The 25671-nt window shown below is 43.8% G+C and overlaps 1 protein-coding gene across 4 annotated transcripts in view; it reads left to right on the top strand.

Moving 5' to 3' along the window:
• Positions 1-25671, top strand: part of amotl1 (angiomotin like 1) — a 171406-nt gene that overhangs the window by 54661 nt on the left and 91074 nt on the right. For all 4 annotated transcript variants that reach the window (XM_038818152.1, XM_038818154.1, XM_038818153.1 and 1 more), the window contains 2 exons: positions 12744-12890; positions 15236-16160. In XM_038818152.1, coding sequence (XP_038674080.1) covers positions 12744-12890; positions 15236-16160 — 1072 coding nt within the window. The remainder of the gene's footprint in view (positions 1-12743; positions 12891-15235; positions 16161-25671) is intronic.

Genomic DNA, 25671 nt, shown 5'->3' on the forward strand with positions numbered 1-25671 from the left:
GGTGTGTATGTGGATCAGGGGGTATTTGGAAGAACTGGAGACTGCCATTGTCTCCATGGTGGCAGGGCACGGGTTGGCCTCCAGCACTTCCTCCTCCCTCATGGTGCATGTAGGGCTCTGGACGTATCAATGGGATAGAGGGGCAGCTGGAGTGAGCTCCAGAGGCCTCTGTATCATCCCCATTGCCTGCAGCATGGTGTTGACATCCTCAGTGATGCTCTTCAGTGACGGGGCCATGCTCTGCAGTGCCTCGGCCATGTCCACCGGCCTCTGGGACATGTCCCTCCATGACAGGGCCATGCTCTAGAGTGCCTTGGCAATGTCCACCTGTGTCTTGGACACATCTTCAGCCACTAGGACACGATGTTGAGGCTCTCCGCCATGGTTGCCACAGACTAAGCCACGCCTTAGGCACCACCACTCAAGACGCTGAAGCCGTGCTCCAGGATTTCCACTGTGGTCAGTGTTGGCCTCAGTGCCATGCATTGTTGGCATCATCCTCCAATCGGCTATGCACTCGCCTGAGTGTCGCTGGCATTCCCTCCTGAATCTCCCGGTCGTGTCCTAGCACAGCATCCAGCTCTGGGATTACCTTGTCCAGAGACTAAGCATCTGACTGGGACTCAGCTGAGTCCTGGGATCCAGCAGCTGACTCCCATAGATATTCCTCCCTACACCTGATGTGCATCAGCAACTGTGTGCTCTCACCAGATTGCGCCCCAGAATCCTGCCCACTAATGTCTCCCACCGGGGTGTGTGTCTCTGTGCTGGTGGAAGGTGGGGGGTGCTGGTGGAAGGTTGGGGGTGATGACTATGACGCCTGGTTGGTGGTCTCCTATGAGCTGTCTTTTGAGATGTTCTCTTGGATGTGGGAGGGGGGGAATGCCTCCGGATGGCCCTGCCTCATCAGATGGAGATTATTTGGGAGAATGTACATGTGGTCAATGTTAGGGATGGATCACTTTGTCTGACATTCTGACATGAACTACTCATTTGAGTGTAGTCATCCCAGTGTAGCGGCAGTGGATCCTCACCTCCGTAGCGCAGGCTAAGCTCTGTGTCGGTGACTGCTCTGCTCTCTCCTCAGTCAACCCCGCAATCTCCAGGGCCCGTTCCTCATATGGGGTGAGGACTGGATCTCCGGTACTCCCACACCCTGGCTGACCCTTTCCCATTTATTGTGGGTTATCTTCTCTTGGGACAAAGAGATGGCTTTGTGAGCTGCACGCTTGAGGGATTATGGGGGTGTCTAGGCAGGTGGCATGTGTGGGCACTGCAACTGGACATGAAGGGGCTGTGCTGGTGGGAGCCAGAGGTTTCTGAGGAACAAGCATGACGATCGGATGTGGGGAGGGTGCAAGGTGTGAGTCAGTGATCTGGGTAGAGGGCCAGGGCCAGCTGGGTGTTTGAGCGGTGGCAGGCAGAACTGATGCCAGGAAAGAGATGGTAATTTAGCCTTGCAGATCAGTGGAGGTCATTAATCTTCTTCCTACGTTGGATGGCGTTCCTCCTGGTCATGATGTTGTAAGACTTCTTACTGTAATTACCTAATAGCATTAGGTATGGCATGACTTCCTTTAATGCACGATGACAACCATACAATTTTGGTATTCACCATTTTCTATTTAAATAAACAAATAAATTGTGGGACCAAATATTGCCATAACGCAGACTTCTACTGCGATGAGTATCACTGAAAATTCAGATACATTGAGATGTGGTCTGCATTGAATTCCATGGTCCTGGTGAAAGAGCTGACTCTCCAACTTATCATCTACATCATTACTAATCAGTAAGACCCATTGCTCGTATTCGGTGATTCAGATCCAATATATAATACAAACATTCATCTGGTCATCAGATGTAACCGCTATAGGGCAAGCCATTTTATATGATGGACTTTTTAAACCTCTAATGAGAGTTAGAAGGATAGAAGCAAAACTTTAAAATAATTGAGTAAAAGTAGCAAGGTATTTTTTGCCTCAGCTAACAGAATAATGAAAGTTTATATTTTAAAATAATTTATCCTCTTGGTGGAATACAAGACACAAATGAGTATGTTCAGGAATAATGAGAGAAATTAATACTGAACCAGTGCTTCCTACACAACCTATTGAAATTGAAATCTCTTCTTTAGAATAGATTGACAGTATTGTTAGATCGGTTGACCAGTGGAAACTTACCCCCCACCACCTCTAGATTTCCAAATTAAAAGAATACTATTTTCTGCAGCAACTCCTTTTTAAAAAAGGATGTATTCCTTAGAGTTACAAAACCAATGCACAAAGTGGATAGGCCAAGCCCTTAATCCATCTCGCTTGCTCCAAAAAAACAATTCAAATTCAAATTGTATCCAATTCATAGTATCCACAAAAAAGACATACTAGATCCAAGCTGACAAGAACAGAGATTACACCTGATCTCATGCTCGACCTTAGCCAAAAGGTTGGTTTCTCCAGCAGTGGCATCAGTCACCTCCGTGGGTACAAAAAAATCACTGCAAATAAGTAAATAGCACTTTTTTTCCAAATTGCCAAGTATCACCTCCAAGATGGGCCTGGCTGGGATAAGGAATGTGCCTTGGAGAGAATTGTGAATGTGCGTTTTAAATTAATGCATCAATAACGTTGTTTTGTTGTCTGTAATATAACTCTGCAAATTGACATCCATTGAAGCTGGCAACATTATTCAACGTTAATTGGTCCACTTACCGAGGCCCCACGAGCTTTCATGCTGCAAATGAAGGCTCAACAGGCGATTCTCCGGGACCGCGCTCACCAGCTAACAAGGGCGAGCAGCACTTAAACAGCACTTGCACAACCAACTTGACTCAGCTCGCAGCAATGGCGCCGGGTAACAAGTCCAAGGCTTGGAGATGCAGACATGGGGAGGCTTCTAGATGTGGTGGAGGCCAAGAAGGATTTCCTGTTTCCCCAAGGGTCCCAGAACCACAGGGCAGTCAGTGCTGTCTGGGATGAAATGGCAACGGCCATCAGCTCAGGCAGCGGGACCATGAGGACTAGCCTCCAGTACGGCAAGAAGGTCAGCGACCTACACCAGGCAGCATGGGTGAGTTGACCACCCCCACCCCCGAATGCGACCAATCTCCCAACACACCCGTCACCCCCTTCACCCCAACTCATCCCCACAAGCACAGGGGCAGCATGCTTAGTGCCCCCAGGCTCACTGCGTGAGTGAAGATGACTGCTCACCTCCTCGGATCCCTGAAGCAGCCCATCTGCTCGGTTCATGTTTTTCAAAAGGAGTGCTAATCGGCACCAGTGTCACCACTTGCTGGAGAGGCTGCAAAATCGAGGGAGGCTGAAGGATGTGGGGTGACTCTCATTAGTTGTATGGAAATGGACTTAAGTGATGTCAGTTGGTTTCTCCCGACTCTCCGGCGGGATCCTGGTTTCACCTACGGGAGCAGGCCGGTTGCATCACAAACGGTTTGGTGCCAGCATTTTCCGCCTCACCCACTATTGACCGGCCCCGTTTTGGTCGAGAGAAAATGTAATGAGGCCGGAGAATCACACCTTTATTTATTTGCAGAAGCAAAATTGTTGGGGGAATTGTATTTCTTTTTATTCCAGGTCGGAACAAATGAGGGTAATTTTTCAATTCTGGCTTGGATGGAAAACTGATGGTATTGTCAAAATATAACCCACTGAGGCTAAGCAAATGTATCAGAGTTGAAAAGTCAGCCCAATTCAAGCTTGATGTGCAAAACCCAAACAGGATCCATAACTAAAAATATAATAGTGAATCAGTAGTGTTGTTGATCACTTGTGAGTCAGAGGTTCTATTCTAAGGTGTGGTAGGGATGTTGACCAGCGGAAGTGGGGGAGAGGGTGACCATTTGCCGGGAAGTACGTTTATAAGAACAGAGATTTTTTGACTGGAAAATATAATTTGTGCCGTGGGCCTCCACTTAGTTGGAACTAGATTGCTTGAAGCACATTGACAATGCCTCATACGCACTTCATGTTAGGCATTGCAATGACACTAGTTCTCTTAATGAGCTGAATTCAGACTGAGGCATCAGAAACAGAACAGTGTGGTGCACCAATGTGTCACCAACTGCTCCAGATCGCCTCCGTTACATTTTGTCTCATAAGTTTCAAACTGAATTCTCTGTAATATTCAGTGGGCTCTGCCTGTGTATCTTCAAGATTTGGATTACAGCTTGTTACTAGATTGCCTGCTTCCAAAGAGAGAAATGAAAATTTCAACCAGAACAACCTTACATAATTTCCTTTAAAATTCTAGCATCTCATTCATCTGCACAAGATACTTTATTCTATAATGACTTCAGCCACCACCATTTATATGTCCCCTCTTCATCGCCCAGATATCATGGTTGGAGGATTTTGCTGCTGCCACATTGTATTATTCTAAGAACTACATAGACACAATGTAATGCTCCTATTTCTTCCTTTGGAATTTTAGATACTTTGCTTATTCTTAAGAGTAACAGCTTTAATACTTTTCTTCCACTGTAGGGATTTATTTTACTTGTATTTGCACCTCTTTTAATCCATTAACTCTACTTCAGATATTTGTTTTGGAAATGGTTTTTATTGCACTTTCAACATTTTATACAAAATGTCGAAACAAATACCTTTAACAAAACACGGACCACCTCAACACCTTCTCCTTGTTGGCTGCCCAATAATTGTACAGCAAATCTGGCAATGCTAAACTCCCTCTGAAGCACTTTGCTTCAGATATATTAATGTGTCAATGGGGACTTGAACTACAGACAATCACAATTCCAGGGCCTCATGCCTGTCAGTATCAACTTACGAATTTCCTAGCAATCAAAAGCAGCAACATTACCTGAACATTCCCCCTCCCTCTTCCCCCCCCCCCCCCCCCCCTCCCCCCAAACCAATTAACAGACACAGGGGGAAACTTTAGTGCCTTACTACTCCCTGACTGACATCAGGAGGTGGATTGTCCATTCAAAGCCACTCCATTCGGGACTCGTGATGGGGAAGAGAAAGTGCTAATTTCCCCCCACGGCAGCCTCCGTGTGCTACCCGTCCCGCGCCAGCGGGAGGATGCAAATCAAGCATTTAAATAAATGTCAATGACATTAACCAGCCCGAAACCCGAGTCTGTGCCCTCCATTATGCTCTTTTTTACAAAGAAAATTACAGCACAGGAACAGGCCCTTCGGCCCTCCCAGCCTGCGCCGATCCAGATCTTTTATCTAAACCTGTCTCATATTTTCCAAGGTCTACTTCCCTCTGTTCCCGCCCATTCATATACCTGTCTAGATGCTTCTTAAATGATGCTATCGTGCCCGCCTCTACCACCTCCGCTGGTAAAGCATTCCAGGCACCCACCACCCTCTGCGTAAAAAACTTTCCACGCACATCTCCCTTAAACTTTCCCCCTCTCACTTTGAAATCATGACCCCTTGTAACTGACACCCCCACTCTTGGGAAAAGCTTCCCCCACAGCGGGAAATCCATGGGGTGGGCTTTGGTGCAAGTTTTCCAAGTGTGGCCCTGACGTGGTGGACCCTGAGGTGAGTCAAGCAGATCAGAGCATAACTCGAGTGACCCACAAAGTCCATCGGAAGGCCGCCCTTCCCCAACAAAGCAAACTCTGACCCCGCCTCACTGACAAGTATGGCATCCTCCACCCCCACCACGGGACTAACGGGTCAGCATCCCCCCTCCACTTGCATGCATGAGGGTGACCAGGAAACCCCCCTCTCTCCCCCCCCCCCCCCCACTTGGGAGCCGGATTTGCATTGTGAGGGGGGGGGGGGGGGGGGTCCCACGACCAGCATTCGGTATTGAGGGGGGGGTCCCACGACCAGCATTCGGTATTGAGCCACCTGCTCAAAATGGTGATAGTGGGATTCTACTCCCCCACGCATAAATTAGCATGTTAAAGGAGAGAGACTAGCATACCAGCCTGTGCTCCTAGCGCCAGAAGAAATGAGTAGAGATTCTCTGCTGGTGGGAGCACTTGGGCTCTAGAAAGGAGAGTCCTGGCCCAGTTAACTCGATGGGAACTGTAGATTTAACACAGAACATTCTTGGACTGTAAAGGATAGTGGTACACCTGATTGTTAATGACGGGTCATTTGCTAAGTGAAGATCATCGATTATATTTAGCTAAGGGAAAGAAATAGAAAACACCAGATTAGTTTTTTTTAAAAGATTCTGTTTTCCAAAGACATTGGAACTCTTGTGTTTAAAGTGTGAAAATAACTGTGCTTATTCAATACTTTTGAACCAAAGTTGCAGCATTTTGTCAACCATATTTGTGGAAGAGTTCTGGGTATGGATTTCTACACCAGATTTACCACCATAGATTATCTGTGCACAGAGTCTGCTGCGTAGTAACAGATCAACAAGAGCAATAGGAGCCAGAGGAGGTCCCCCTCAAGTCAGCCCCTCAAGTTTGCTCCACTGTTCAATAAGACCATGGCTGATCTGATTGTCCTTAACACCATCATCCAACCCAACTGGTCCATGCCTGCCTTTGTGGTCCACACGAGCCTCCTCTCTCCCTTCTTCATCTAATCCTGGTAGCACACCTTTCTATTTCTTCTCCCCTCATGTGCTTATCTAGTTTTTCCTTAAGTGTTATTCACCTCAACTACTCATGTGGCAGTTTGTTTCACATTGCTACCACTCCTTGGATAAACAAGTTCCTTCTCAATTCCTTATTGGACTTATTTGTGACTACGTTATATGTATGACCTCTAGTTTTGGACTCCTTACAAGTGAGACCATTTTATCTACACCTACCCTATCATACCTTTCATGACAGGAGACCTCCATCAGGGCACCACACAGCTTTCTCCTGTGAGAAAAAATCCATAACCTGTTCAGACTTTCCTGATAAGTATATTCTCTCAGTTCTCGTATCATCCTTGTGAATCTTTCTTGCACTTATTTCAAATATTGATTTTATAATACAGGAACCAGAACAGTACACCGTACTCCTAAGTGTGATCCAAGCAAGGTTCTGTACACATTTGACAGACTTGTCTGCCTTTCTACTCTATCCTGGAAATTAACCTGTGGTTTCTTTTTAATTTGGCCGTATTAATTCATGTCACCACTTTTAACAATTTATACATCAGTATCCCTAGATTTCTTTGTTCTTCTAACTCCTGAATTGCTGGAAAAAGACATAAACTGTTGAAGTTTTTCATCTTGCACTCATCGGAACAGACAATAAGAACGCCAAATTTCAAAGGGAGTGACACTTTATACTGTATGAGAGGTGGGTGCTGATTTGTTGGCATGCCAACTCTTGTTGGTCGAGGCATTGCCATGGAGAATGTACTAGGGAATTATTGCCTCCATGCTTTCATTTGCTTCAAAAAGACAAAATGCCTGGTCTTTTTCCGTTTGCCTGCAGAGGACAGTTTCCTACATATGGAATATATGTAGCTTCTGGCAAGACGAGCCCAAGTTGCCTTATTAAATTTGCCATTTTTGTGTTTGTCCTGATAAATGCAAGATGAAAAGCTTTGACAACATGTCTCATTCTTTTATTCCATTTGGACTCATTATTGCAGCAATAAATGACTCCTTATTATTCCTAACAAAATTAAAATTAATTTGCCAGTTATGTGCCCATTCTGCAAGTTTATTAATGTCTTTTCGTTGCATTCTTCTTCAGTATTAACAGTACTCCCAATGTAGTAGATTTGGACTTCTTAAGTCTTGCATTGATGATTTCAACCTATATTTGCTTAAATTGCAGATTATGCAGATGTGATGGGTTGCTTTTATGTTTTCCAGTGACATCTTTCAGCAGTTGATTGTGGGAATATGTTGACAATTTACATGGATAAAGTTGTATCAGATCTGAATATTCTGTCCAAGCAGCCATCTTTTTTAGTTTGGTTGTTGTTGCCACTTTATTTTGGATTAAATATGTTTTCCAAAAGAAAAAACATTGTATTTAGGAACCTGAAAATAATGATACAGAAGGACAAATTGGCCAAAGCGAAAATGTATTATTTTATCTGAGTGTTATGAATAGGATTATTTAAATAGAAAAAGACAAACAGACAAAAGTGATGAATGGGCGTTGACAGGCAATGGAGTTGATACATCTGAAGTATTAACCCCAAATGTCAAATGCCAACCTGTATAGAAACATCATTGCTTTCATGTCATTGTGTTAGTCCACGTTCATACCTTATTGTAGTCTTGAAATTGTGCTGTGCTCAAAACACTAATGTTTGCACAGCATATCATCAACCTATTCTTGAAATGCTTTGTGCAAATAGAAAAATGGGACAAGTCATGATAAAAACTATTAGCAGAGGCAGTGGAGCAGGAAGAGGGGTTGATTTACAGCAGACAAAACTGACTTCTCAAATGGATAATGTGGCCGGTTACGTTGAAGACTTTTCCAGAAACACACCTATTTGAAAACTCCCCTCAATATCAAGGCAGCTCTCGTATTCCCAGTTCCCAGACATGTCCTGTAAATTACACATGCAGTGGTTACAATTCCAAATGAGCTAATTGCAGGCACCCAGGTTGGTTGTAATTTTGTGGCAGATGTTAGTCTTATGACTCTTCCACAATAATAAGCTCATGATAGATTTTCACTTTATATTGGGGTAAAAATTTAATAGCCCAGAGTTACAGATGTATACAGAACATGTATGACATGCTCTATTTAAACATATGATGGATGGATCCTGAGAAGCAAAAGTGTGAAGTTAAAATGGATCTTGGACGGGAGAGCCTCCGAATCTGCACAATAACTTAACCTGAATTTAGTGTATCTTATGAGGTCATAAAATGATCAACACACATTTTGCTTCTCAAGACTTTTACACTCCTGTTATGAAATACGTTTCAAGACATCTGTTTCTTAAGCATTAAAGGCCTTCGCAATCTGTTAACACTTTTGTTTTTCAGCCACATCTCCCACATGTCTTCAAGCTGGATAACCAACTCACTATAAATACTGAAAGGATCCTTCTGTAGGTTCTTAAGTTTCTGCTCGTACACTGCATACATGAAATCATTATTCTCAAATGTGGCATACTTTACAGTATCACCATCATTGCTATTAGGAGTAATGACACAAAAAAATCAATTGACTTTCTGCTTATTGATGTTGCCAGTGACTAATTATTTTTGTCCCATTTATTGTGAATGCTTAGTAATTCAAATGTTCAGATAAAACCATCAATGTCACTTATCTCTTTTGAAAGTTGTCATGAGATTTGATTTAATAAAACGATGAGCCCCCAAGTTCAGTGAATAAGTAGACAGGCTGCTAGTTACTGATTTCCCTGCCAGTTCCGAAACACAATGATGCTATTCCTCCTTCGCATTTGCCTCTGATTCACAATGTTTCTGTTTTTCCTGCAATCTGTATTTCTTGTTCTATTTCTTCTTGCTGGTGTTACACTCAACCTCATTTTCCTGCCTGCCTTCGTCACTCACCCTAATTGAAACTTTCACCCTCTTTAGTTGCAAGTCTCTGTGCTTCACTTTCTTACTGAGCTTTAACATTGTCAGTGAATGATCTACTTCTTTTCATTTGGATACATTTGCAAATATTACTGCTTCCCAGCAGCCAACTGTAGAATAGTATTGTGTTGTGATCTGATCTGGATATTTATGCCTTTCCTGTGCTCTGACTTTTAAATCTCCAATTTGCTTTTTGAAGGTGAACCAGGCAAAAACTTGGTAAGACAAGACCAGATATAAGTCATGAAGCCATTTTATTTCACAACAAATAAACATACAGAACAGCAGTTTGATTGGACTTGCTAGGTTTCTGACCACTGTTGCAGTTGCGATGGGCTGAGTGGCCTCCTGTGCTGGAACAATTCTGTGATCCTGCAATAATTTATTATAAGATGCATGCTGTATTTCCTCACATCAGTCTGTCACTTTTCCAAATAGCTCCAAACTATCTCTACATTCTGTAGATTAGTGTGGGTTTGTCTCTTAGATATTTTCTTGTACGTCGCTACCTCTGTGATTTGTATCTCCATATTCACAACCTGAGTGGTGGGCCTATTCCAGGCAGCTCTTGCTGATTGCCTGGCACTAGGAATTTTCCGAACACAGCACCTTGGAATTTGTGGTTGCGGCAAGAATTTGCCTTCATTTGCCATGCAGGGATCCGGCAGCTTATTACAGTGCTCTTTACTGGGAATTCCCGGTGCGGAGCTAGAGTGTTGTAATCAGGCAGTCCAAGTCGCCAACCACTTTTCCACAGCCACCCAACCAGGGAACAGAAAGCAATGAACTAAAATACATTTTTAAAAATGGTACATGGAAAATGTTTACATAAAGCAAATTAAAGATTGGGATGGACCAGGCATGGCAGGCCGCCCAATGTGTAATTAGAGCCACCGCACATGGGATAACTTCATCACCTCACCACACCCTGCTTCAGGATCACACTGCCTGCCCGGGTGATCCCTGCATGTGTTCTGCCCATTCCATTTCATGGGCCCATATACCTGTGGGGTGGGTGGGGGCAGGGCATGTTATGGAGGTAGTAAGTGGTGACTGGTCACTCACTGAGCTGTCCTACAAGGTGCCCTCACACTTAATAATAATAATAACCTTTTATTATCACAAGTATGAAGTTACTGTGAAGTTACCCGAGTCGCCACATTCCGGCGCCTTTTCGGGTAAGCTGGTACGGGAATTGAACCCGCGCTGTAGGCCTTGTTCTACATCACAAACCAGCTGTCTAGCCCAGTGAGCTAAACCAGCCCTTCTGGCCCCATTTTCTGCCACCTCTGAGGGTGACCCCTCAAGTGTCATGGCGGACCTGCCCCATGCCATCCTCCAACACCCACACCCCCAGCACTAACCTCCGGCATACCCTCTAGCCGAGCCCATAGAATCATAGAATTTACAGTGCAGAAGGAGGCCATTCAGCCCATCGAGTCTGCACCAGCCCTTGGAAAGAGCACCTTACCCAAGCCCACACCTCCACCCTATCTCTGTAACCCCTTTCAGACAGGATTGTGGCAGGTTGGAATGTTGGTAAAAAGGTGTTTCAGCGTAACTACATACATCGTTGTGCCCTGAGCCCTACCTCTAACCCATGTGCTGCACCCGTGTCAATTTAACTGGCGTCTGCTTTCTTATTTTACGTGGCCTACAGCTCCTTCCAGGTGTGACCCAAAACAGCACATCAGACGTGGAGCCGGCCTGCTGTGTATTTCGCCCGCTGACCTGAGATGCCTTTGGCAGCAGGCCTGTGGAAGATCTGGACCTGGATGGGCCCAACCTGCTTTCGGGTGTCACAGGTGGCAAGGTGTCACCCTGTTCTGCCTGTTGCACATGAGATGCACCAGTGCCTGGTGGAGGGGGATTCAGAAATGCTAAGGTGTTCCAGCACCTCCCCTGTGGGAGGCATCGCCATGGGCTCCTTCACTCCCTCGTGGTGCTTAATGACCCCTGGGGTGCTCCATGGGATAAAGGTGAGGCTGGAGTGAGCTCTGGAGGCTCTACTGTCAACTGACGTGCCATTCATGGAGGTGAACCCTCGTCTGAACCAGGGCCTCCGTGCCCTCAACCATGGAGTAGTGAGACTGAATGGGCTGTGTCTCAGTGTGTGAGACATGTCCCTCACTGCCTCAGTTATGTCCCCCTGGGACTGTGCCACAACCCCGTGGGACTGGCCCAGGTGAGCCAGCGCCCGACCAATGCTGTTGACACCCTCAGCCATGGCCCTTTGTGAATGGGCCAAGGCCTGGAGGGCCACAGCGATGCCCATGTGGGCCCAGTACATGTCTGCCTGTGATTGGGCCTTCCCTGTCCTGAACCTTGGCCATCGGCCGCACTGTGTGCCCAAGCCTTGGACCTTTTGACCCATGACTCCGACTTCTTGCCCCAAGGCTTTCAGTGTGGACGCCACCCGTTCAGTGTTGGCCTGGTACCACGCATTGTCAGCACAATGTCCTGCATCTGAAGTAGGTTGGACTCCTCCAACTGCATCTGCAGGCATTGGAAAACTTCTGACACCCCCTCCTGTAACTCCTGGCTCTGTGTCTGCAGCTCCACCAATGATGGGATCATATTTCCCAGAAGCCTGATATCTGTCTAGGCTACTGGTGTCTCCTGGGGTCAGGCAGCCCTCTGACTGTCCATTTCCTCGGGTGCCCCTACCTCCACCGGATGCGCTACAACATGTGTGACAGTCTACCTCCTGCCACAAGGAGAGTTTGTGGGGAGTGGAGTGCTTATAAGCAGCTCCAGCTTGTCAAAGTCTCCAGAACCAATTCCGGCCCCAGCAAATCAGACGTTGGCAGGATGGGAATTGCTCTAGATTCACTTGGGCAGAGTGCTGACCCATTAGCATGTCTTGAATTGTTCCACAAACAGCGGCCCCAATGGGAAGGTGAACTGCTATTCCGTCCTGGCGTCAACACTTGGGGCGGAATTTACCGGTTGTTTATGGTGGCGGGATATTCTTGTCCCACCGACGGTGCACGGGGTGACAACGAAGGGTGCAATCAGCAGGAAATCAAATTGACAACGGCGAGACTAGAAAATCCCGCTGGCAGGCCGCCTCCTCTGCCAATAAACACACAGCAAGTTGGTCGGTAAATCCCACCCTTTGTCTCCCAAATGGAGAATCCAGCCCGTGATGTTAGGTGTTTGATGGATGCATGTTAGATTTAAGGCTTTTAAAAAATATCTAACAGCAGCTCAGTAGATATGTAGACTAAAACTGTTACGTCATAACATTTTGTTTCTGATTTTCAGATTGCCAAGATGAATGTTACCCAGGTTTTCCATTCTGCCTATTAGAACAAAGTGAATATCTATTTGAACAAGGATCATATGGAGAGCATGAATTATATCATAAGCATTTCCCATTAACTACAGACAAAATTGATGCAACTGAAGAAGGTACCATTATTTTAACTCTTCACTGATAGTGAGTGCTATGGACAGGCAAGAGACTGGCAAACTGTACTTACTTGCTCTCCACAATTATCCATTAGCAGAAGGTGTTTTGAATTATATTTAAAGAATGTCGTACTGTTTCCAAACCCCCCCCCCCCCCCCCCCCCCCCCCCCCCCCCCATTTGTGAGATCCAATTTCCTAATAATGCACAGCAAACTCACATTATTAGCAATGCAGAGGTTAGTTTATTCCCAGGGGAGGAGTGTTCACAACTTCCTATTCCACTACACACACACACACAAAGGGCGATAGAAGAAAGAGTTTTAAAACTATGTATACTAACAGTACAAGAACCATAGAAATGGATATTAGTTCACATATCTTTCAGAGTCCAAGGAGGAATTATTTCATGTCGGAGTTCGAATTTAGCTGGCTGAAGATAGGACTTGTGGAGTTTGCTTCATAGTTGGTGCTGATACCGCAGTGAATTAGGTACACAGAGACTGGGTCAGGTCTGCAGGGGATGGTAGGGAGTCTTCCAGTGAAGCAGGCTTTTGTTCTACCTAGAGGTCTGCTTCTTGTGAGAGTTCACTGGTTGGATGTTAAACAGCAGACAACATGCGAGACCGATGATGTTATGACTGTCCAAAATGGCCAGAGGCTTGGGTTGTGTGGTATGTCTCATTAATAATTGATTGCAGCCTAATAATCTGTTTCTGTGCTTCTGGCCAGAATTCCATTGTTCCTCCTTTGGAGAGAGACCAGGCGGTTATTAGCATCTCTTTCAGTATAATAAACTTTGATCTTTCTTATTTGTGATAGTTCTGGTTGGGGTTGATTACAATGAGGTGTGCGAGATTCCACTGAGTGAGCGGGGAACCCTCTTGTGCTTGTAACTCCTGGTGGTAGCTGCTAGAACAAAGGGCCAATCCTGCAGTCGTGTGACTTGTAGCAGCCATTCTTTTTGGTTCAGCAGAAAATCCATTAAAAAAAGTAGCAATAAGAAAGTTTTTCAATATAGTGCTGGATTTCCTTTCATGTTGTTGGAACTCAACATAAGAGTTAAACTTAAATTGTGTTCTATCTACTATCAGATGAGATCTGCAAAAAATGTTTCTATCTATGAAAATATAAAACAGAATCCAAACTAAACCACTGCTAATCTATAAGGGCTGTGATTGTTTTTGTTTTACACTTCTGAGTTTATGTATGCAAAGTAATTGAATGGGCACATGTTTATCTTCATCTGAATGTCCCCTTTTGCTTTTCATAATGAAGTATTTATTCGAGAACTCAGCAAAATGTCCTTGTGAACTGGAAGTAACTTTTTCAGTGCTTTACAAAACATTAAATTCCAAAGAAAACAATACAGAACAGGTCTGCATTTGTTCTGGACATCTAAGGGAAGAACTTGCATTTTTATGGCACTTTTCCTGAATGAAAGCAATTCACAGTCAATGAAGTACAGTTTGAAATGCAGGTTACGTTGGTAACACAGGGAATTACAATGGCTAATGTGTGCACAGCAAAGTTCCACAAACAGCAGTGAGATCAATAACCAGTCTGTTTAGGTGATGTCAATTAAGAGAAAAATGGTGGGCAGGACACATCTACTAAAGTCCCATGCAGCACGGTAGCATGGTGGTTAGCATAAATGCTTCACAGCTCCAGGGTCCCAGGTTCGATTCCCGGCTGGGTCACTGTCTGTGGGGAGTCTGCACGTCCTCCCCATGTGTGCGTGGGTTTCCTCCGGGTGCTCCGGTTTCCTCCCACAGTCCAAAGATGTGCGGGTTAGGTGGATTGGCCATGCTAAATTGCCCGTAGTGTCCTAAAAAGTAAGGTTAAGGGGGGGGTTGTTGGGTTACGGGTATAGGGTGGATACGTGGGTTTGAGTAGGGTGATCATGGCTCGGCACAACATCGAGGGCCGAAGGGCCTGTTCTGTGCTGTACTGTTCTATGTTCTATGTACTTCCCAGCTTCAGACAGTGGTGTGGGCAGACAACATCACTGACAATGTGGTGATGAGAGAGAGCGTTGCACTGCAGTATCAGCCTAGATTTTGTGCTTGGGGCTCTGGAACCCATAACCATAGCAAGAACTCTGCCATTAAGCCAAGGTTAATACTTTGCAAATTTTTGCTTTCTTTAGCGCTACATTTTAAAACAGCTGTAAGGTAAATTGTACAAAAATTTAAAAAAAGATCTTGATGTAGTGTGCCTCTATATTTAGCTACTAAATAACATTTTTCCCAGGCATGTAGACATCTAAGTCAAAGTTTTGCATTTAACTAAATGCTAATAATGAAGTTAAACAATACTTAACCTTAACAAATTTGTTGTTTTCTAGGTGAAGAGTTACTTTTCAACCATCCTCCTCAGAACCTCATTGGGAATCCAAAATTTGAAATGAGAGGTTCAGAGGAAGTAGCAACAGGAACAGTTTTGCAGCGCTTAATCCAGGAGCATTTAAGATATGGAAATCCAAATGAGAACATGAACTTGCTGGCAATACAGCAGCAAGCCACAGGGAGCACAGGGCCAACCAACAGCACTGGGAGCACACACTCTTCCACAGAGAACCTCACGCAGGAAGATCCACAAATGGTCCATCAGTCAGCACGCCAAGAACCTCAAGGGCAAGAGCATCAGGTGGACAACAGTGTGATGGAGAAGCAGGCACGGGTCACTCTCGCTCAGCAGAATATTGAAGAACTGCCGACCTATGAGGAAGCCAAAGCCCAGTCTCAGTTCTTCAGAGAGCAGCAACAAGCATCTGTTGGCCCTGCTTTCTATGTTGCAGGGGCCACTAATCAAAAAGCAAGAACGGAGGGGAGATCTACAGTTAACCGAGTAAGCTCTGGGCAGGTACACAAAGATGAGGCACTAAAAGAACTTAAACAAGGTCACGTCCGTTCGCTAAGTGAGCGTCTCATGCAGCTTTCTCTGGAAAGGAATGGGGTAAAGTCACATTCTCCTGCCTCAAACAACAATCTCCCTCCCCAACAAACCAACAAAGCCTTCAAGAATGGGGGACAAACATCTGCTCAAACCCCAACAAAGGGAGTGGACCCAAGAGGTCCTCCCCCAGAATACCCTTTTCAAACTAAACAAATGTTGCCAACACTTAATCAACTTCATGAGTTTGGGCATTTTTACAATGATTCACACTCAGCAAATCCTCAGGAATTTAAGCCATACCCTGGAACTCTGGCAATCAGACAAGAAGCAACAATCCTAAGGTATCAGTCGCCACCAGAATATGGGCCCAGCAGGTAAAAATACATTCCTTTTTTCAATCCAAAGTACTAATGAGAAGGAATTGATAAATAATAAATTAGATATGTTGTACTGTGTATAAATGCTTGTACCCTGGAATTATTTTGCTATGCTCGAACTAGGATAATGGAAATGCATGATCATGGATGTGTGAAATATTGATGCTGGCCTTGCCCACCATGAGCACATTTCAGGACTGTGCTCCTTATGCATCTATTCAATTAAATTGCCGGCATGCATTTATAGACCTTACCCTTCCACTATTGTGCTGAATCTGAAGAGAAACATTTCAAACCACGTGCAGATCCACTGATTCTGAATTCCTCTCTGATACTGTGCTTGAAAGTAGCATGGATCAAAGATAGCATTGCAACATTGGTGTGCCAATTCTTTCACTCAAATTCCTTTCAAGCATAGTTCCCTACTGAAGTTATGTTTATTAAATTTACCCTTGTATAACATTAGAATGGTTACAGAACTGTCACTGGTGGTGATAATGTTGGAAAACATTGTGATAAGAATATCAAAGAAGGACATTATTTTAAATGTGATTTTTTTTTCTCTCTCTCTAAATGCAACAGCAACAGATTTTGTGCACTACTAGCCAAAAGGAAATTATTGTGAATTAGTTTTAAGATCATTAATGTCTGATTTTTCAGTCATTGGCACTATTTAATTATTTAGTGCTCCGAATCATATGACACTGAAATAGAATGTAAATATTTCTAGTCGTTTACACTGTATGGAAGCAAAATAAGAAATTGTAAAATAAGAATTGGATTGTCAGCTGACAAAGCCCATTCTTTCACTTTGTCCAGTCTACTCACCACGCATGCTAACCCAGTCAACTTTTATGCTGGTTTAGCCCAGGGCTAAATAGCTGGCTTTCAAAGCAGACCAAGGCAGGCCAGCAGCACGGTTCAATTCCCGTTCCAGCCTTCCCGAACAGGTGCCGGAATGTGGCGACTCAGGGCTTTTCACAGTAACTTCATTTGAAGCCTATTTATGACAAGCAATTTTCATTTCATTTCATTTCATCTTTACCCTGGCTGGATAATGTTGCTCTCTACCTTCTTATAGCAGAGAAATGCTTGTATCTCATTGGGAATCAATAACTTCACATTATACCAATTGCTACAATTGCAGCCAGACCCTTTCTCAGTCAGACAATTTTCTGATTATTCAGTAAAGGAATTGTTAATCGTATTGGCCACATCGCGAGCTTAGTTGAGTCAAGTTAATTCTGTGCCCACAGATAGCCTGCTTGTATCTATATAATTTCTGATGCTCAGCATAATTTAACCACAACATAATTGTGGCCAGAGCCCTGGAATGCCCATTGCTGCAGTGGCATCACCACAAAAGGCATGATTGCTCAAATAATAACGTATGGAGATTAGAGGACAACTCAACCCAAACAAAGTAGTACCAGCAAACTATATAAATCTAGTCACTGCTGTGAAGACTCACGGTAAAACAGCATAGGATGCATGTCAGTTCATGAAGATAGAACTAAGATCTGTAATATTTTTTATTTATTATTCTGATACCAGTGAACATGAGCTCTCAATGTTTGAAAGACAAATCCCTAATTTAAGCACTAAATGCGTTATTCTTGCTGTCAAATGCTTTGGAATATTTTGTGACTGTGTCCAGAATGACAATAGCCAGTCAGAACACCTCCTGATGCTGGGATTGAAGTGTTACAAGTTCTGTTTTCAAATGGCATATGGCCATGATTTTCTGGTCTGGACATTCTAAACACTGTCCTGAAGAAATGGAAAATGTTCTGTTCTCAAGACGTCATTCCTCGGCATGATTTGTACAAACATGCAAACGGTTTGAGTAGTTCTTTGGCAAATTCCTTTCTACGTTCCTGATAGCTCAACATTATTTAGTGCTCCGAATCATATGACACTGAAATAGAATGTAAATCTTTCTAGTCGTTTACACTGTATGGAAGCAAAATAAGAAATTGTAAAATATGGGGCGGCATTCTCCCCTACCCGGCGTGACGGAGGGTGCCGGCGTAGGGGAGTAGCGCCAACCACTCAGGGGTCGCGCCTCCCCAAAGGTGGGGAATTCTCCCCACCTATGGGGGCCAGCCCCGCGCCGGAGCGGATAGCCCCAACATGCAAATAAAAATTCTTGCCCTGAATTAAATAAATTTTTATTTTTTAAAACAGTCTCCCATAAGCAGAACAGTTTAATTATATGGTCACCATGTTATCAACGGAAAGGAAGAGAGATGTATACTGAATAAGAAGTAAGGAGAAAAAGATAAATTAATCTTTAAATAAAACAATTTTTAGCTTCAAGAAACAACTTGTGAAATTACTTGTAAAACAAACTAAGGGAACCCATAAGCAGTGTTATGACTCGGTGAGAAGGGGTGAATTGGCTCCCCTCTATTCAGCCTCTTCGGTTGAACACAACAAAGGTTTAAGGTTATTTTTCATGAGAATATCCTTTTCCAAATATATTTAGCTATTTACCCAGTGAACAATAAAGAACCAATCGAATATGGTTTTCTTGAGTTAATGAAAGAGCAAATTTATTAGGCATTAAACCCAACAAAAAACAATGGAACACAACATCAAACGTTCGGCCTAATGCAGTCATAAGAACATACAAACTAGGGGCAGGAGTAGGCCATCTGGCCCGTCGAGCCTGCTCTGCCATTCAATAAGATAGTGGCTGATCTTTTTTGTAGACTCAGTTCCATTTACCGCCCACTCACCACAACCCTTAAATACTTTACTGTTCAAAAACGTATTAATCTTTGCCGTAAAAACATTCAACGAGGTAGCCTCAATAGCTTCACTAGGCAGGGAATTTCATAGATTCACAACCCTTTGGATGAAGAAGTTCCTCCTCAACTCTGAGCTAAATCTGCTCCTTATTTTGAGGCTATGTCCCCTAGTTCTAGTTTCACCTGCCAGTGGAAACAACCTCCCTGTTTCTATCTTATCTATTCCCTTCATAATTTTGTATGTTTCTATAAAAAAAACCCTCATTCTTCAAAATTCCAATATGTATAGTCCCAGTCTACTCAGTCTGTCCTCGTAAGCCAATCCTCTCAACTCCGGAATCAATCTCGTGAATCTCCTCTGCACCCCTCCAGTGCCAGCACAACCGTTCTAAAGTAAGGAGACCAAAACTGTACACAGTATTCCAGGTGTGGCTTCACCAGCATCCTATGCCCTATACAGCTGCAACATAACCTCCCTGCTTTTAAGCTCCATCCCTCAGCAATGAAGGACAAAATTCCATTTGCTTCTCCATTACCTGCTGCACCTGCAAACCAACATTTTGCAATTCATGCACAAGGATACCCAGGTCTCTCTGTGCATGCAGCAATCTTTCCAATTTAAATAATTTTGCTGTTGTTCCTACCAAAATGGATGACCTCACATTTACCAACATTGTACTCCATCTGCCAGACCCTTATACACTTAATATTTATATCCCTCTGCAGACTTTCAGTGTCCTCTGCACACTTTGCTCTACCACTCATCTTAGTGTCATCTGCAAACTTTGACACATTACACTTGGTCCCCAACTCCAAATCATTTGTGTAAATTGTAAGCAATTGCAGTCCCAGCCCCAACATTGATCGCTGAGGCATACCATTAGCCACTGATCACCAGCCAGAAAAACACCCATTTATCCCCACTCTTTGCTTTCTGTTAGTTAAGGTATCCTCTATCCATGCTAATACATTACCCGGAACACCGTGCACCTTTATTTTATGCAGCAGCCATTTGTGTGGCACCTTGTCGAATGCCTTCTGAATATACCACATCCACCGGTTCCCCAATGTCCACCATGCTCGTAATGTCATCAAAGAATTCCAGTAATTAGTTGAACATGATCTGCCTTTCATGAACCCATGCTGCGTCTGCACAATGGGACGATTTCTATCCAGATGTCTCACTATTTCTTACTTGATGACAGATTCAATCATTTTCCCCACTACAGAAATTAACCTAACCAGCCTATAGTTACCCGCTTTTTGTCAATCTCCTTTTTTCTAATGTTTTCTAATCTGCTGAACCATCCCAGAGTCCAGCGAATTTTGGTAAATTACCACAATAGCATTTGTTATTTCCTCTGCCATCTCTTTTATTACCCTGGGATGCATTCCATCAGGGCCAGGAGACTTGTCTACCTTTAGCCCCATTAGCTTGCCCAACACTACGTCTTTAGTGATAATGATCATTTCTAGATCCTCACCTGCCATAGCCTACTTGGCATCAATTATTGGCATGTTATTTGTATCTTCCACTGTGAAGATTGACACAAAATGCCTGTTCAATGCCTCGGCCATTTCCACATTTCCCATTTGGGACCAATGTTTACCTTAGCCACTCTTTTTTCATTTTATATATTTGTAGAAACCTTTGCTTTCTGTTTCTATATTCTGAGCTAGTTTAATCTCATAATCTATTTTATTTTCTTTCATAGCTTTTTTCAATTTGATACTGTTCTTTATTTCTTTAGATATCCATGGCTGATTATCACTTATCCTAAAGTCCTTCCTTTTCACTGGTACATACTTTTTCTGAGCACTATGAAAAATCGCTTCGAAAGTCCTCCACTGTTCCTCAATTGTCCCACCATAAAGTCTTTGCTCCCAGTCTACCTTAGCCAATTCCTCCCTCATCCCATTGTAGTCTCCTTTGTTTAAGCAGAAGGCACTGGTATTGGATTTACCTTCTCACCCTCCATCTGTATTTTAAATTCAACCATACTGTGATTGCTCCTTCCGAGAGGATCCCTAACTATGATATCATTAATTATTCCTGTCTCATTACACAGGGCCAGATTTAGGATAGCTTGCTCCCTCTTAGGTTTCATTACATACAGTTCGAGGGAACTATTGCAGATGCATCCTATGAACTCCTCCTCAAGGCTACCTTGAACAATCTGGTTTGACTCATTGACAAATGGATTAAAATCCCCCATAATTGCCGTTCCATTTTAATATTTATTAGTTATTTTGTTGTTTATTGCCCGCCCCATCATATTATTTGGTGGCATATAGACTACACCTATCAGTGACCTTTTCTCCTTGCTATTTCTAATTTCTACCCAAGTGGATTCAATCTTTTTCTCCATAGAACCTATATCATCTCTCACTACTGTCCTGATGTCATCCTTAAATATCAGAGCTACACCACCTCCCTTACCTTCCTGTCTGTCCTTCCGAACAGCCTGATAATCCTGGATATTTAACTTCCAGTTGTGACCACCCTGCAACTAATGTCTCTAATGGCCACTAAATCACACTCATTCGCGATAATTTGTGCCATCAACTCATTTACCTTGTTTCAAATGCTATGAGCATTCAGTTAAAGTGCTCTTTTGCTAGTTTTTGTACCTTCTTTTTGAATCCTAATAATTCCATTAATAACATCCTGAATTCTTCTTTTTTTTCATAATTTTCCATGTAGTTGAACCCACCTCCTCACGTGCTAAACTGCTGCTTTACTTCTCATTAACCATTATACCTCCAGTCATTCAGGCACCTACACACACACACACACACACACGGGAGAAGGGAAATTAGAGTCCACTAAATAAGGCGAAAGGAAATATACGGTTGTGTCCCATTTGTTTAGCTGATTTTGTGGATGAGGTCACATGTAGAAGATGTAATTATTACAAGATCTTGGTTTGTTGATAAATTTCTAGTAACATTGGCTTCTGAACCAGCTACCTTAATTTAAGAAGAGGAGGAGAGAGAGCTTTCAGTTGACTTTTCTGCTGAGGTCCTTTGAAAGCCTCTTCCGTTGCTGCAGTCTGGCTGGTTCTACTTTGCCCACTGTGTATTTCCAGGGGGATGTGGGTGGGTCAGCCTGTGTCAGTCACTGTTTCAATATCCAGCAGGACAGTCATGAGTGTTGCTGGATCTCCAAATTACAGGATATGTTCCTCTCTTCACACTGCCCTGAGACTGTCTTGTTTGCTTTTTCACCTTCACCTTGAAGGTGACCTTGCATTTTGAAGTAGTAAGTTATGTCTCAAAACAGATTGCAGAATTGTCAGTCACATTTTCAAGAATTGTGTCTTCAAAAATAATGGGGCATAGCATTGTGACAGCAGATATTTATGCCTACAAATACTTCATTCTCTCTTTTGTATGACGTTGAGATAGAAATGGTAACACCACCTAAACCAGCAAAAGTAAATTCAGGAAAAATCCCAAGGAAACCTCATGCAAACGATGATAAATACATGGAATCATTTGCCAGCAGAGATGCCAGATATGAGTGGTGTTTAACACGTGGTTAAATGCTCAGTTGAAAGTTCTAAATTGTAGGGTTGACCTGGCCTTTTCTCAAGTTGCCTTTTCTTGTGTTTTAAGTGTACTTGAACAATATTTATAATACCAGGAGTTTTCAAGAACCGCACTGTAATGTCTTGCAGTGGATCTGTCAACACTCTCGCTGCAAAATAGTTTTTACGTGCTGCAGTAATTGACCCCGCCTCCTCAGGAGAATGGAAAAAATAAATTTAAAAATTCTGAATATTCCAGGTTCTGTATTTTTTGGGGTTTTCCATCACCCTTTGAAGTGATGGCAAGCCAGCGGACTTGAGTTGCATGCCATGAGCTGTCCAGATAAATTACAATTCAGTGCATGTGTGCTTGCATCTGTTAAATATCACCATTCGGCAGGAACTGACTGCATTACACAACTTGTACTGGTATGACAGTGGAGATGCAGTGCATTAATGTGTGAACCAAGAGTTAGCCAAGAAACATGAAACAAAACAGCAAAGTATAAAGACAGTTTGGGATGGGAATAGGGCCATAAATGAGTGAAGAGAATGAAATTACAGGCAGCAATAGTGAAATTACAGAAATATTAAATAATGACTTTATTTCAGTATTTACCAGGAAGGCAGATCAGATGAACATCAGGAGCTGCATTTAAATTAAAGAGGAGAAATTGCTAATCATTATTAAATTTTTGTCTGTCCATCCGTTTGATTGGCCAGTTTAACAGGCACATCTGTTGATGAGTACATTTGGTGGCTGATGTCTGGTGCATGCAAAGGTATGTGGAGCACACCAAGGCTGGATGAGCAGGGGGGTGGAGGGGAAGGTTGATTAAGCTTGGCAGGGGGGATAGAAGGTTGGGGAGGGGTTGATGGGAATGTTGGGAGGTGGGGGGGGGAAAGGTTGATGAAGTAAGGGGAGCCCAACAACTGTTGCCCTGCCTGGAAAGATGAGGGTGGACAAAATTATGTAATTGGATCAGTGTCTCAAATGGCGGGGGCAATTATTTAATACAACATATTATCCGAAAGCTATTCTTTGTGCAGAAAAAGATTCACTCAGCATGAATGAAAATGTTTCAGAACAGCTGTTAGGCAAGTTAAAAGAATACATCAGCAATAATTCTGTAGATGAAGAAAATGTTAACTGTCCAAACCCTCAACAGCCTAACATCCAAAGGACATGCCACTGTAAAACCTTAGACCAGACTTTTGCATCCGAAGTTCAGGGGCGTGCCCAACCTAGAAGTGCGTGAAATTGTGCAGGACGTTGGGTGCACATCCTGACGTCATTGTGCACTTGTTCAATATTCCTGCCAATAGGCTTGCAAGAGAGTTAGAACACCCACCGACAATCGGCAAGACAGTTTAAATGATTTAAACACCAATTGACTGGAATTTTACTTTTGGCGGGAGGGCTGATTGGCGAGGCAGCCGTTATGTTTTAGCTGAAACCTCCACTCAGGAAGGGATAAAAGGGCAGGGCTCAAATAAAATTAACAAATGTGCCTGGGGACTGAGGTCTGTGTATGCTTGTGCTGCCTAGACACTCTTAGCATAGCTTTATCCATCGATATTTGTTTTTATTTGGTCAGTAGCCCCCTGAGACAGCTCCGCAGTAGCTGTTCTCCTGAGGCAGCACATTGGAAACGCTAGCCTGCACCCTACCTTTGCTCGGCACCTGCTCTCCCTGGCAACGCACAGCCATTTGCAGCACATGTTTCATGCTGGCTGGCTGTTAATTGGCCAGCATGAAATTATGCTTAGGGGCCTACTGTTGTTGGGCATGCGTTTTGTGCCCGCTTCCTGGCCCGCTGAGTGGGCGTGCCCGACGGTTAAAATTCAGACCTCCAGACTCGAGGAAGGAGCAATTAAAATCCTGCAATGAAACCTAAACAAGGACTTTGTCATGCAGCAAGGTTAGTTTTTAGGAGGCTGATTTCTTTGACATATGCAGAAAGTAAGGAGGCATGGGATAGTGGGAAATTTGGCCAGTTGGATAATGAACTGGCTAACTGATAGAAGTCAGAGAATGGTGGTGGATGGCAAATATTCAGCCTGGAGCCCAGTTACCACTGGCGTTACCGCAGGGATCAGTTCTGGGTCCTCTGCTGTTTGTGATTTTCATTAATGACTTGGATGAGGGAATTGAAGGGTGGGTCAGTAAATTTGCAGACGATACGAAGATTGATGGAGTTGTGGATAGTGAGGTGGGCTGTTGTCGGCTGCAAAGAGACATAGATCGGATGCAGAGCTGGGCTGAGAAGTGGCAGATGGAGTTTAACCCTGAACAGTGTGAGGTTGTCCATTTTGGAAGGACAAATATGAATGCGGAATACAGGGTTAACAGTAGGGTTCTTGGCGATGTGGAGGAGCAGAGAGATCTTGGGGTCTATGTTCATAGATCTTTGAAAGTTGCCACTCAAGTGGATAGAGCTGTGAAGAAGGCCTATGTGTGCTAGCGTTCATTAGCAGAGGGATTGAATTTAAGAGCCGTGAAGTGATGATGCAGCTGTACAAAACCTTGGTAAGGCCATATTTGGAGTACTCTGTGCAGTTCTGGTTGCCTCATTTTAGGAAGGATGTGGAAGCTTTGGAAAAAGTACAAAGGAGATTTACCAGGATGTTGCCTGGAATGGAGAGTAGGTCTTACGAGGAAAGGTTGAGGGTGCTAGGCCTTTTCTCATTAGAACGGAGAAGGGTGAGGGGCGACGTGATAGAGGTTTATAAGATGATCAGGGGAATAGATAGAGTAGACAGTCAGAGACTTTTTCACTGGGTGGAAGAAACCATTACAAGGGGACATAAATTTAAGGTGAATGGTGGAAGATATAGGAGGGATGTCAGAGGTAGGTTCTTTACCCAGAGAGTAGTGGGGGCATGGAATGCACTGCCTGTGGAAGTAGTTGAGTCGGAGACATTAGGAACCTTCAAGCGGCTATTGGATAGGTACATGGATTACGGTAGAGTGATGGAGTGTAGATTAATTTGTTCTTAAGGGCAGCACGGTAGCACTGTGGATAGCACAATTGCTTCACAGCTCCTGGGTCCCAGGTTTGGTTCCGGCTTGGGTCACTGTCTGTGCAGAGTCTGCACGTCCTCCCCGTGTGTGCGTGGGTTTCCTCCGGGTGCTCCGGTTTCCTCCCACGGTCCAGGGATGTGCAGGTTAGGTAGATTGGCCATGATAAATTGCCCTTAGTATCCAAAATTGCCCTTAGTGTT

The sequence above is a fragment of the Scyliorhinus canicula genome, chromosome 14 (assembly GCF_902713615.1).
Source record: "Scyliorhinus canicula chromosome 14, sScyCan1.1, whole genome shotgun sequence".
NCBI lineage: Eukaryota > Metazoa > Chordata > Chondrichthyes > Carcharhiniformes > Scyliorhinidae > Scyliorhinus > Scyliorhinus canicula.